The 13,069-nt window shown below is 44.8% G+C and overlaps 1 protein-coding gene across 1 annotated transcript; it reads left to right on the top strand.

The window, feature by feature from the left end:
- Window positions 1-333: 333 nt before the first annotated feature.
- Window positions 334-8,109, top strand: LOC311190715 (photoreceptor outer segment membrane glycoprotein 2; the record flags this gene model as incomplete). The annotated part of the gene is made up of 3 exons (XM_084262722.1): window positions 334-914; window positions 4,502-4,748; window positions 7,843-8,109. The coding sequence occupies 3 exons, from the start codon at window positions 334-336 to the stop codon at window positions 8,107-8,109; spliced, it is 1,095 nt and encodes a 364-aa protein (XP_084118848.1).
- Between the last annotated feature and the right edge of the window lie 4,960 nt (window positions 8,110-13,069).

Below are 13,069 nucleotides of genomic sequence, written 5' to 3'. Positions count from 1 at the left end.
CTCAAGACAAAAATCTCTAGGAACCCAGAATTCCTTGATTTTGCTATTTACTTATTTTTAGTTGCTGCAGTTGGTCCGTAGAATTAATTTCCTAAGTGATTCATATTGTATGAAATCAAAGCAGTGAATCTCACTGGGGCAGTCCCTTGGCAGGTCTCAGAGTGTGTGAGGCTGCACAGGAAGTTTTCTGTTGTCTCTATAAATAGCTAGTCAAACAGACAGTAATCTCTCTCCCTCTTCTTCAGAGGTCTCCTGCATGCCTGGGATACATGCTCCTGATCAGCTTACGAGCTTTCCTTGACCTACGCAGCTCTTCCTAATGCTGATCTGACCATGGCTGTCCTCAAAGTTAAATTCACCAAAACGAAGAGGGACAAACTGGCTCAGATCTTATGGATCCTCAACTGGATTTCTGTGGTGAGCGGGATCATTCTCTTCAGCCTCGGCCTCTTTCTGAAGATAGAGATCAAGAAGCGCAACGAAGTGATGGCGAAAGGGGACATTAACTCTGTCCCCAACATGCTGATCTCTGTAGGAGTCATCGCGTGTATCATCAACTTTCTGGGTGGCAAAATCTGCTATGACTGCTCAGATGCCAACAAGTTCTCTCGATGGAAACTAGTTATGCTCCCATACATCGTATGCACCTTCTGTTTCACCTTCTGCATCCTGGTGGGTGCTCTCATGTGCTATACCATGAGGAATGAGCTGGAAGAGTCTCTCTATCTGGGGCTGAGGGATGCTATTAAGTTCTATAAGGACACAGACATACCTGGACGATGTTTCTTAAAGAAAACAGTGGATATGTTACAAATTGGGTTCCAGTGCTGCGGAAACAATGGCTTCAGAGACTGGTTTGAAATTCAGTGGGTATCTGCTCGTTACCTGAATATGGCTTCCAAAGAAGTTCTGGAGTAAGTATTTACCAGTCGTAACAAAAAATGATGTGAAAAAGCCTCATTCGAGAAGAATTTGTATAGAACAGAAAGTAACAGAAATGCCAAAGGATCTCAAGATGCATTGACATTAAAGAGAATATGGCAAATCTGTTTGTTCTCTGCCTTCAGCCAGAAGTTCTGGCAGTGTTTTTCCAACTTATTAAAGCAGCATCTTCTGGGTAGAAGGTTTCTCTCAAAGATCTTGCTAAATAATGGGTCTAACCCATTTCTTTGTTTATAGGCAGATTCACAAATACCTTCATAGTTTAACTAACATAGTAATCTTTAGTAGTTAAATAGTGGGAATAATGCTTTCTCTAAAACCATATCCTCCCTCTAAAACCAAAAATACTTAAGGACTCAAGCCAAAAAGCATCCTTCTGTTTGCATTTAATCATTCTGGAGCTCTAGCATACACCTCACAAGGCCAAGTAGATGCTAATTGCTTTGGTCTTGATCAAAAAACTGTACAACAACTCACAGAATATGCCACCTCCATGCACAAAGTTGCCTTTTCCTAACTTTCTGGGAATGCTAAGCAAAGCAAAGGTGCAGCTTTCCTTCCCTAATGTGTGATTTATATATCTCAAAATTTCAATTATAGCGGGCTGCTGATGGAAAGTAAAAAGGATTGTACTATCAATACATTGCACAATCAAAGCTAAACTCTGGCAGATCTTTCTCCTTCACGATACTAGACTTTGCAAATCCAGGTTCAAGTCTATATATTCACATGTGAACTGCCAACACCATATACACTGCATGAAAACAGAGGAGAAAATCCCTTGAAATTTAGGTTAGGTTATTTTTCTTTTTGGTGGCACTTCACATGATGTAGTGATTGTGAAACCACATGGCCAGAAAGCACAGTAATTCTTACAATTGAAAACGTAACAATTACAAAAAAATAATGAAGTAGACAATCCACTGTGTAACTCTTCTTCTGAAGCCAAAACAAGGTCTTTGCTGATGAGAGCGAAGGCGCTCTACATTCCTGGGAAACACAAAAAGTTTGACTGGCATATGTCCAGCATTCTGTCTTGTTGAACTCAAAAGTCAATATAGCCAGGTGAAGGGAGGCCAAAGATCTTATTTCCCCCAAATTTGCAGCCTGGAACTGCCATTACAGCAAAGTGGACATACCAAGCTCCCAGTAAAGCCGAGGACAGGACCCAGGAGAGTACAGACAAGAGGGCATCAGCATGTATAAGGCAGTTGGCTTGGAAACAAAGCAAGCTTTAGAACCAGCATTCTCAAGAGAGAACTTGGAAAGCAACGGTGGCACAGAGCAGACGTGAGCCAAGAGGTGTTTTAAGTCCTGGTTCTGCACCGGAAAGTGACACACAAACAAATACACTTCACAGAAAGGGAAGAGCAGTGTCTGACTGTGAGGGCAGGAGGAAAACACACCACCTTTGGCTCCTGTGAGACAGGCAGGAACAGTAATGTTTTACCCAGGGCCTCAGCTAAACTCTGCTGCCTTCTGCAGTGCCACCTGTGCCCTGCCATTATTTTGAAAACACACTGGTGGTTAATGTTTGCCCTGTGGAAGCAGAAGAGGCCAGTGCAACGTGCCTGAGAGAGGGAACTACTGGGCTGACTTTCTGCTACTGTATCTAAGGTGGATAATTCTAGCCTTGATTGCTGGAATCCAACTTGATGCTCTATAACCCATTTATACAAGGATTTCCAAAAAAACTGGTGGTGAAACATTTGAGGTGAAAGCACTAGAAGCTGGTGATGTCCAGAAGGGAAGGAAACAAATCTTCTTCTGGGATTTGTCTTCTACCATATTAGTACTTGGCAGATGAAGAGGCAAAGCAGCAGAGAACTGACATAATGTTAACTCATGTGTAACCTTTACCAAACTGAACTTTTTCCTGTCCTTTACATCCTCTTCCCTCCCCTCTGGCATTTTGCTGGCCGAGGTAAAAGCTTCCCTTTCACAACATACCGGCCTTCCTCTCCTCCCTCTCTGAGGTCTCTTTTCTCCTCTCACATTCAAGCCTTCCTTTTTTCTTCCACTCTGAACCCCTTCCTCGTTCCCTTCCCTGGGAGCGGTGTTATGTATGCCCATCAGGCTGCTTGTACACTTACCTCTGGTTTTAGTGGAACAGTGGGGTTCTTTTGCACTGGTTTTCTTCTGTTGCCATCACCAGGAACATGATGGCCACAAAGCAAAGAGATTGGCTTTAAAATGGAGAGTAATGCATTAATGCCTTACCCCCTCCCAGGTGGGAAATGGCAGGTGAACTTTCTGGCTTACTTGGAAAGATCTTTGAGGAAGGTATTTTTGACAGAAAGTTAAACAAAACAAAACACACCACCAACCCACCCCTAAAAATAAAAGGAAAGGAGGTTGTATTTAGCAGGCCCACAGCAGTGAAGTGAAGGGAATTACTCTGCCATGCCAGCACTGCCAGAAATACTGAGCTTCCTAGCAGCTTGTTGGTCTTTTGAACCAAAATGCTAGAAGAATCCCGGACCACAGAACTTCTCCTTCCCCTGTTCCCCCGATGAGCTTCTTGTGATTACTTCCTTCCCTTTAATTTGAACCATCTGTAGTGGAACAGATTTGTAGACATCCATAAATAAGGATAAACTTTGGAAGATATTAAAAATTCTGCTATTAGCAAGTGGTGGAAGCTGGATATCTAGGAGAAAGTTGACTCCTGGAAAGAAAGCTCCCTAACAAAGGGCATGGGCTTCATGAGAACAGGCCGTGGTTCTCACCTGCAGGGCTGTCTCAGAAAATAAGCCTTTTCCAATCAGCATGAAAATAGACACATGCCTAGAAGTTGCTTCCCCAAAGCGTGAGATCATCTCTCAGCACCTTATTTGCTCTCCAATGTCTGGAAAATCTATTTCTCTGAAGAGCCCATTTGAAAACAGATGTCTTCAACAAGGATGTGCTAGCTGAAGAGCAGGCAGTACAAGGAAAATAGATGTAAAGGATTCATTTCATTTCCAGAAACTCCTGAGACTCTGTTCTCTTTCCATCTTTTTTTCCTCCCCTCCTATTATCTTTCCTTTATCTTTTTCCTTTATCTTTCTTCTTTCCCTCCCCTTTTTCTCTTGGTCTTACAGTGGAGGGAAGGGATTAATTTTTTAGCAATAAATACAGTTTCAAAAGTTACAAAAAAGTGTATTTACAAGATGTAGAAACTCCCTTGCAAATTAGCCTCACAACATGCCAGGGCACAATGATAAAATGCCAGTGGACAATTTCCAGCAGTTCCTCAGGCACGCAAAGCTCTTCAGTTCTTTCTTAGGAATGCTTGTGTTGAAAATCAATCCAGAAGTAGTGAAACATGGCATCTCCAGGGCTGTAACTTCCATTTGAGTTCCACCAAGATAAGCAAGCTCAGGAATTGTCTTTAGTATTTTCAGTGCAAAGATACCTAAAAGGGCAACTTCTCTGTGAACGCTGAGTCCACACCTTGCACATGCGGTACCAAGAACCATGTGAGATGCTGTGCTCATACCACATTTAACCAACACACCAAATGGAAAATGTAGTTTCCCTGACACCACATCTGCCCAAACTTTCTGTCCTCTTGCAGCCGTCTAAAGAGCAACGTTGACGGAAAGTTCTTGGTGGATGGAGTTCCCTTCAGCTGCTGCAACCCAAGCTCCCCACGGCCCTGTATCCAGTACCAGTTGACAAACAACAGTGCTCACTACAACTATGATTTTCTGACCGAGGAGCTCAATATCTGGGTGAAGGGGTGCAGAGAGGCCCTGCTGGATCACTACACAGCCATTATGAAATCCATTGGTATCACGGCGTTGCTCATTTGGTTATTTGAGGTGAGTGTCATCAAAACGGGCTGCATCAGACTAATTGGAGACTTCCTCCTCTCCAGGGTGGGAAGCTGCTACAGTGTAACATACAAGAGGTGCTTTGGTAGCTATTAAAGTCCACAAGCACTTCAAGAAGGTGGCAGGACTTCCTTTAGCATAGACAGCTTTCCTAAAGGTCCCAGAGCAGAAGCAAAGCTCACTGGAGATGAGAACCATTAGACAGTATCTGTGTATGTAGCTCTGTGTATTTAGAGAGCTTTTCCCATAGACTGTGGCACATCCCCTTCCTTGAAGCATTTATAGGATGATGTATGCAGTGACACAACCACAAAGCAAGGTGAGAACATCTAAGGGTTGTTTTAAGTCAGTTTTATCAAAGAATATAAAAACCAGGAGCAGGCCTTTGGCAGAATAACTCCCCTATGAAGAGAGGCTGAGGGAGCTGTGCTTCTTCAACCTAAAGAAGAGAAGGCTGTGTGGGGGAACTCATTGCAGCCTTCCAGTACCTGAAGGGAGCAGAGAAACAGGAGGTGAATCAACTTGTTAAAAGGGCAGACAGTGGCAGGACAAGGGGGATGAATTGAAGCTAAAGGAGGAAAGGTTTAGATTAGATATTAGGGGGAGGTTCTTCACAAAGAGAGATGGCCAGGGGATCAGGCCTAGCCAACATGGGTTTACAAAAGGTAGATCCAGTCAAACTAACCTGATCACCTTCTATGACAAGGTGACCCGCTTAATGGACAAGGGGAAGGCTGTGGATGTGGTCTACCTGGCCTTCAGTAAAGCCTTTGATTCGGTTGCTCACAGCATTCTGACTGAGAAACTGGCTGACACCAGCCTGGACAGGTGGTCCCTCAACTGGGTTAAAAACTGGCTGGATGGCCGGGCCCAAAGGGTGGTGGTGAATGGAACCAAATCCAGCTGTAGGTCGGTCACGAGTGGCATCCCCCAGGGCTCAGTCCTGGGTCCAGTCTTGTTCAACATCTTTATCAATGACCTCGATGAAGGGACTGAATGCTCCCTCAGTAAGTTTGCAGATGACACTAAACTAGGAGGAAGTGTTGATCTGCCTGAGGGTAGGGAGGCTCTTCAGAGGGATCTGGACAGACTGGACCAATGGGCTGAGACCAATGGGATGAAGTTTAACAAGGCCAAGTGTAGAGTGCAGCACATGGGACATAACAACCCCATGCAGCACTACAGGCTTGGGGGAGACTGGCTGGGGAGCTGTCAGGCAGAGAAGGACCTGGGGGTGTTGGTTGACTGGAGGCTGAATATGAGCCAACAGTGTGCCCAGGTGGCCAAGAAGGCCAATGGCATCCTGGCTTGTATCAAAACCAGTGTGGCCAGTAGGTCTGGGGAGGTGATTGTGCCCCTGTACTCGACATTGGTGAGGCCAAACCTTGAGTACTGTGTGGAGTTCTGGGGTCCACACCATAAGGACATTGAGGTCCTGGAGCAAGTCCAGAGAAGGGCAACCAGGCTGGTGAAGGGGCTGGAGGGCAAATCCTATGAGGAGCAGCTGAGGGAGCTGGGGCTGTTTAGCCTGGAGAAGAGAAGGCTGAGGGGGGACTTTATCACCACCTACAACTACTAGAAAGGAGGTTGTAGTGCGGTGGGTGATGGTCTCTTCAGCCAGGGGACAGGAGTTGGGACAAAGGGAAATGGCATGAAGCTGCCCCAGGGCAGGTTTAGATTGGACATTAGAAAAAAATTTTTTACTGAAAGAGTTGTCAGGGCCTGGAACAGGCTACCCAGGGAGGGGGTTGAGTCACCTTCCCTAGTTGTGTTCAAAAATAGGATAGATAAGGTACTTAGGGATATGATTTAGCTTAGGATGGGAATGGTTGGACTTGATGGTCTTCAAAGTTATTTTCCAACCGTGTGATTCTGTGAGAGTGGTGAGGTGCTGGAACGGGCTGCCCAGAGAGGTGGTGGATGCCCCGTCCCTGGAGGTGTTCAAGGCCAGGTTGGATGGGGCCCTGGGCAACCTTGTGTAGCTCCAGGCCTGGAGGTTGGTGGCCCTGCCTGTGGCAGGGGTTCGGAACTCTATGATCCTTGGGGTCCCTTCCAGCCCAAACCATTCTATGATTCTATGAACACATTAGTTTTATTTATAGTAAAAACTGAGCGTAAGCATTACTATCAGAAGGCCTCCGTTTCCATGCTATAGCTTCACCCCATGGACAGTACTTGCTAACATGGCACTTTAGCCTCTTTAGCTGTAGCTTAACCTGCTGCTTATGCAGCCAGTGAGTGTATCACAGGGAAGCATACAGCCCGGAAAAGAGGCCCCTTTCTTCTGGTGCCTGTCAGGAAAGCTGTTATCTGCAGGTAGAGGAACCTGGTGGCATAGGCTAAAACACGACTTTCTCCCCTTGTGAGGAGTTTTTGTGTTCTGATTATTGCTCTGTTGCATAAATATTGGCCTCTAATTAAAAGGGTTCATAACAGCCCTCAAGCAGTGCTAGAAGGGGGAAGGGTGCCAGAAACTGGAGGCCTCTGGCAGCACATGGAAGAGCTGCAAGCCAGCTTCCTGTGCTCCCTTAGATGTTGACAAGCTGGACACACTCACCCCCCATGGAAGCGCGGCTTTTTCCTGAACTGACACTTGAGCCTCTCCCGCAGGCCGTCCTTCTGCACTTCAGTGCAGTCGGCGTGCAGGACACATATGGCTTACACTGAATGATTAAACTTCTCAGAGGAAATATTTACTCAGGATCTGTGGAAAAAAAAAATCTACAGAAATTAACAGACTACAATTTCATTTCCTTTTCCCAGTGATGGCTCATTAATCGATCATCCATTCTGCAGCAGATAGCTGTAGTCTCTGAGGCTGCACTGTTCCCAAGGAATTCTAGATACCTATGTGCCAGTAGCATGCAAGTGGGAATGCTACCTGCAGAAGGGAGAAGGAATCTCTCCCTAGTACTTTTCTTTCTAAAACTGTAATTAATCAGGACAGTATCTTGCTGGAGGAAACAAACACGTCTGATTTACTCGATATTAATCATTAAATACAGGGGTCAGAAAGCCAGCTTAGCTGTAGGATTGAGGCTGTAACTGAAACTGCATTTAACCATTGACTTGTTTCTTACAGCTCTCTGTGCTTATTGGTGTCCGGTACCTACAAACGGCGATGAAGAATGTCCTGCTGCTGGGGGATCTGGAGGGGGAATCCGATGGCTGGTTACTCGAGAACAGCTTTGTGGAAACCGCCAAGTACAACATCAATATCATTAAGAACCTTGGCAAAGCCAATCAGATCTCCACCATCTCAGGCATGAACGACCCCAACATTAACATTCAGAACGCCAACTGTGGCAAAACCAATGTTACAACAAAATCCATCCCAGCAGCTAGCTAGGCAGGTCTTCCAAGAAATGACATCGTAAGTGTACCTTTGACATACTGCAGTCTTACACTTACCAGATTTTTCACTGGTGGGGAAAAAAAGAGGTGGGAAAACTAGTGAGACAACTGAACAAGCCATGGGCTGGTGACAGCTCCAAAGATGTTGGTACCTCTTTGGCTGGATGTATCCTTATTCATTCTTATGAAATCCCTGGTTTTCAACATTGCACAAACCAAACTTTCTGACTTCTCCCCACCTCCTCTCCTTTGCTTACAAACTTATGTCATGGTCTGAACACGTCAGAGAATACATCACTATGCAGAAGCAAACATTCCAGATAGGATGGTCTACCTCTACGCACATACAGAATGGTCTACTATTGTCATCACACCTGCAGAAATCCCAGCAGCAGGGAAATCCCAGAAGGAATTATTACACTGGATAAAACGCTCATTAAAGAAACACAGTAACTCTGAAATGAAAGCTCTGTAATTCCAAGGTAGGATAGGGCAAATTTTAACCACTTAGATACGTATTGCAGCCCTTCGAAAAGAACCTCCTAGCTATGTGAATTCGAGTTGAAGGCAATGAGTTGGCATAATCTGTTCCACCTTTTCCCACATCCCCAAAACAGCCCACAGTATCTCTTCATTCCTCCCACTCTGCTATCCAGAGGAAGCTGTATGCCACTGATGGCTACATCTACATCAATTTACTCAGCATTATCACATACCACTGAATCACCCCACCTCCCTGAAAGCTGGCAGGCACTGCTGCCAGGAGCTCACTGCTCGAGAAAACACCGACAGCTCAGGTCAGGATATTTCAAATTCCACACAGGATGTGAAAGCACCAGTTTAAAAGCAAGCAGTTACTTCCCGTAAAACAAATATTGATGACCCTAGATGTTTAAGAGCTCCTAATTTCCAAAGTACTCACATATATCCACGTAAGGGCTGGAAGATAAGGGGTTATTTGGAGCCGATGAAGGCTGAAATATCTCCTGCCACGCTCCCAGCACAGCGCTCTGGAGCTTAGTCCATGTGTGTACACCCAAGACACCTCTAGTTACAGGATGCCCTGTGACTCTAATTCATCATAAGTAGCAAGCAGGAAAAAACATATTGATACAAAATAGAGCATGAAAGACTGAACTAAATATTTTGCTTATTACTGTTGTAAATAATACTTTGTTTGAATATGACTTTGGACACCTTGTGCGTTCTTTGTGCATAATAAAGTAAAAGGCAGTCATATCACCGGGATACTCAAAGCAGGACTATTCCTGCTCTTGAAGCCATGCAAAACTAACAGTGAAAAATTCCTTTGCCCACTTAAACAATGTTTTTTTTTTTTCTATAAGACTAGAATAAGCAAGAACTGTGCTGTAAGAATATATTGTAAATAAAGTGTGTGATGTCAAAGTCCATACTGGAACTCGAGCAGGCTATATGCATGATCATCACTTCAAACGCAATTGCTACTTACAATTTGAGGCATATACACGAGTTTGTTAAAGATAAACATGGACTGATGGGGTCTGGCCTGTGGCAGAGGTTTTGCAAGAGGCACAAACGGGGCAAGACCATTAGAAAAGACTTCTTTCCTGGAGCTCCGTATGGGAAGCCCCAGGAATTTGTGTTGCTGTGTTTTAATGAATCTCAGTGGAGTGGGGTTTTGTTCCTATGAATTTGTATAATATTTCTTCAAACCCATTCATGGTTTTGATATCCAAAATATTTAAACAATGACCTGCGGATTTTAATTTCTCACAATTAAGTTCTGCAGGGTTTGAAAAACTGCTTCGCTTTGCTTGTTGACTCCCTGACAGCTTAATTTGATATCCCCTAATTCCTGCTGTAGGACGTACCCAATGGTCCTCCCTGATGTTACAGTCTTCTGTTATTATCTCTCTTGGTCCCATCTTCCCAAGTTGAAGAAGTTGCTGTTTAACCTTTTTGTCCGTGGAAGTTGTTTCACCCCCTTGGTAAGTTTCATCTTTCTCCTCCATGTCTTATTCTCAAATGGACAACACCGTGCGGAGCCAAAGACACTGTGAACTAAATAGGTTTTCTCTCCTTTTCCTAAGAACTCCCATCGTTGCTTACCTGAGCACTGAGATAACATTTTGACAGAGCGAGCTATAACAATTCCAGGAAAATCCTGGATGTGAATGTTTCTGCTGGTCAGCAGCAGCTCAGTAGGAGTCAGCAGTGTGCCATGAGGCAAACCACATCCTGGGTCACGTCAAACACAGCGTAACCGCAAGCCAGGTGATTACCCTGCTGTGTTCAGCGTCGGTGCGGCCTCACCCTGAGTGCTGCGCGCAGTTCTGGGCCCCACTGTTTAAAAAGGATGTGAAGGTCCCTGAACACATCCAGAGGAGGGAACAAAGGACTTTGGGCTTGTCTAGTTTGAAGAAAGGGAAGGCACCAGGGGCATCAGTCAATAGTAATAACTTCCTGTGCAATTGTAGCCCATCTGCATTTGGAAAAACGGTTCTAGATTGCTCAATAACCAGAAAGTATAAGATAATCGTTTGAAGTCTCTCTAGGTCACCTACTGCAGGATGGTAAGAGCTGTGAGCTTTACTCTTCTGGTGACTCTCTAGTTGAGGTCCCTGTAGGATGGACTTGCCAAGAATCTGCTCTGAAAAAGTAGATTTGGAAGGAAGGGTGAACTAAACCCATCACTCAGCCTGAGTGCCTCTGTAACGACACAGGAGTTCCACACAGCAGCTGCTGTAACATGTCAGGAGAAAGAGCAGATGTGTGACTGTCCAGCTACATGTTTTCCCTGTCCCACCACACAGCTCATTGACTTTCCAATGAAGAGAACACATTTTACCAGGAAAAACTAGTTAATGTTGGGCAAGGTAACCTCAGTCTTGCAGCCAGCAATGTCATCACTTGTGAAAGGAGCAGAGTATCACATGCATTTCACAGGGAGCAGTCATCTTGACTACTACCAGTAGTTACTTAGTCATTAGACTGTTCATTCCTACCCCACAAAGATGATCTGAGTCTAGATGACACAGACATGCCACCAAAACATGACAGCTCCTTTCACAGGAAGCAGGACCAATAAACTAAATAAACGCTTTCCCCCTTTGTTTTGGATGTCTGAGCTTCCCCAGAGAAAGCGCACCCTATGGATGGAGCTTCATCACGGCTCCTGTCACGTCAGTTAGGGTTTCCTGGTGTATTTCACACTACAGCCAGCGGATGGAGAAAACAAAGCCAGGTAGCAGCATGGACTCCTCTTTAATTCTCTGTAATTTATAAAGCCAAAGATGGCATTAGCCAGCCAAGCCCTTAAGCTGGAGCATCTGCTCGGATACAGAAATAAATACGATCTAAGGGGACACTTCTTATCCTATTTGTTATTAACCCTTAATCCATCCAGAAGTAATAACAATACATTTGCGCAGCAGCTGCTTCCAGAATGAGGAACTCACCTATGCATAAATCTTCTTGATGAAGCTCTTGATTAAAAAAAATCCTTGGAACACTTTAATGTTCAGTTTCTGGGAAAGACGCTATGGAAGTTACAGAATCACAAGGTTGGAAAAGACCTTTGAAGATCATCAAGTCCAACCATTCCCGTCCTAAGCTAAACCATATCCCTGAGCACCTCATCTACCTGTCTGTTAAACACACCCATCTCCCACCTCTCCGTACCAGGTAGTTGTAGGCGGTGATAAGGTCTCCCCCTTCAGCCTCCTCTTCTCCAGGCGAAACAACCCCAGCTCCCTCAGCCGCTCCTCATAGGATTTGCCCTCTAGCCCCTTCCCCAGCCTGGTTGCCCTTCTCTGGACTCGCTCAAGGACCTGGGGGTGTTCAGCCTGGAGAAGAGAAGGCTGAGGGGAAACCTTATCACTGCCTACAACTACCTGGTATGGAGGTTGTAGAGAGGTGGGTGATGGTCTCTTCAGCCAGGTGACAGGAGATGGGACAAGGGGAAGTGGCACGAAGTTGCCCCAGGGCAGGGTCAGATCAGATGTTAGGGGAAAGTTCTTCCCTGAAAGAGTTGTCAGGGCTTGGAACAGGCTGCCCAGGGAGGGGGTTGAGTCACCTTCCCTGGATGTGTTTAACAGACAGGTAGATGAGGTACTTAGGGATATGGTTTATCTTAGGACAGGAATGGTTGGACTTGATGATCTTCAAAGGTATTTTCCAACCTTGTGATTCTGTGACACGAACTATACTCCTGTTTCTGACACTGATCTCGTGAACAGCAGCCAAACAGTAATCAAAAGTAAATTCAGGCCCAGTTTTAACATTTCATGTTTAACTTTATACCTGGTCTCCTCTTAGTCACCATCACATGAAATAATGTATATACTCCCTTTGAATCTCAGCTTACCCTCCTTCAGCACACCTTTCCTTTCCTTAGCTTCCTTCATGTTTGCTTTCAACATACTGAATGGGAGTTCAGAGAAACATAGCTGGGATTGGAACCACCTGGCTTTGAGACCCTTGCACATTTATGTTCAGTATCACCCCCCCAGTTCAGCCCACTTGCAAAACATCGATAAAAATGAATAAAAGTGGTTGTGCCACAGAAAGGAAACAACTTTCATGTCTGAAGAAAGTATCTCTGTAGATCTTGTCAAGTACAACATTCAAAGAATCTAAATAATCAAGTCAGATGTATCATCAATCTGACTGGGTTACAATGGAGGCTATGCAAGAGCGTTCTCTAGGAAATAAAGTGGATTTCAACCATAAAGCAAAGCATGTGATGGCCAAAATCCTCCCCATGTAATTTTGCACATTTCTGCCTTACACCTGGAGATTCTCACTACGGCAAGAAACAGTGCTCTGGCTTTTTTCCTTTGTTCTTCCCCCATCAAGTGAATGCACTTCTTGTTCTTACGCTCTTCAGAACACTTTTGCTAGGAGACTTTCATCTATCTACCTTTCTATCTTTTCAGGAATTCTTTCTTTAAAAACATTTGCTTTGCTAAGGA

Source organism: Gallinula chloropus, assembly GCF_964237585.1.
Source record: "Gallinula chloropus genome assembly, chromosome: 4".
Taxonomy (NCBI): domain Eukaryota; kingdom Metazoa; phylum Chordata; class Aves; order Gruiformes; family Rallidae; genus Gallinula; species Gallinula chloropus.
The sequence above is the reverse complement of the archived record's forward strand: the minus strand, read 5'-3'. Positions and strand labels throughout refer to the sequence as shown.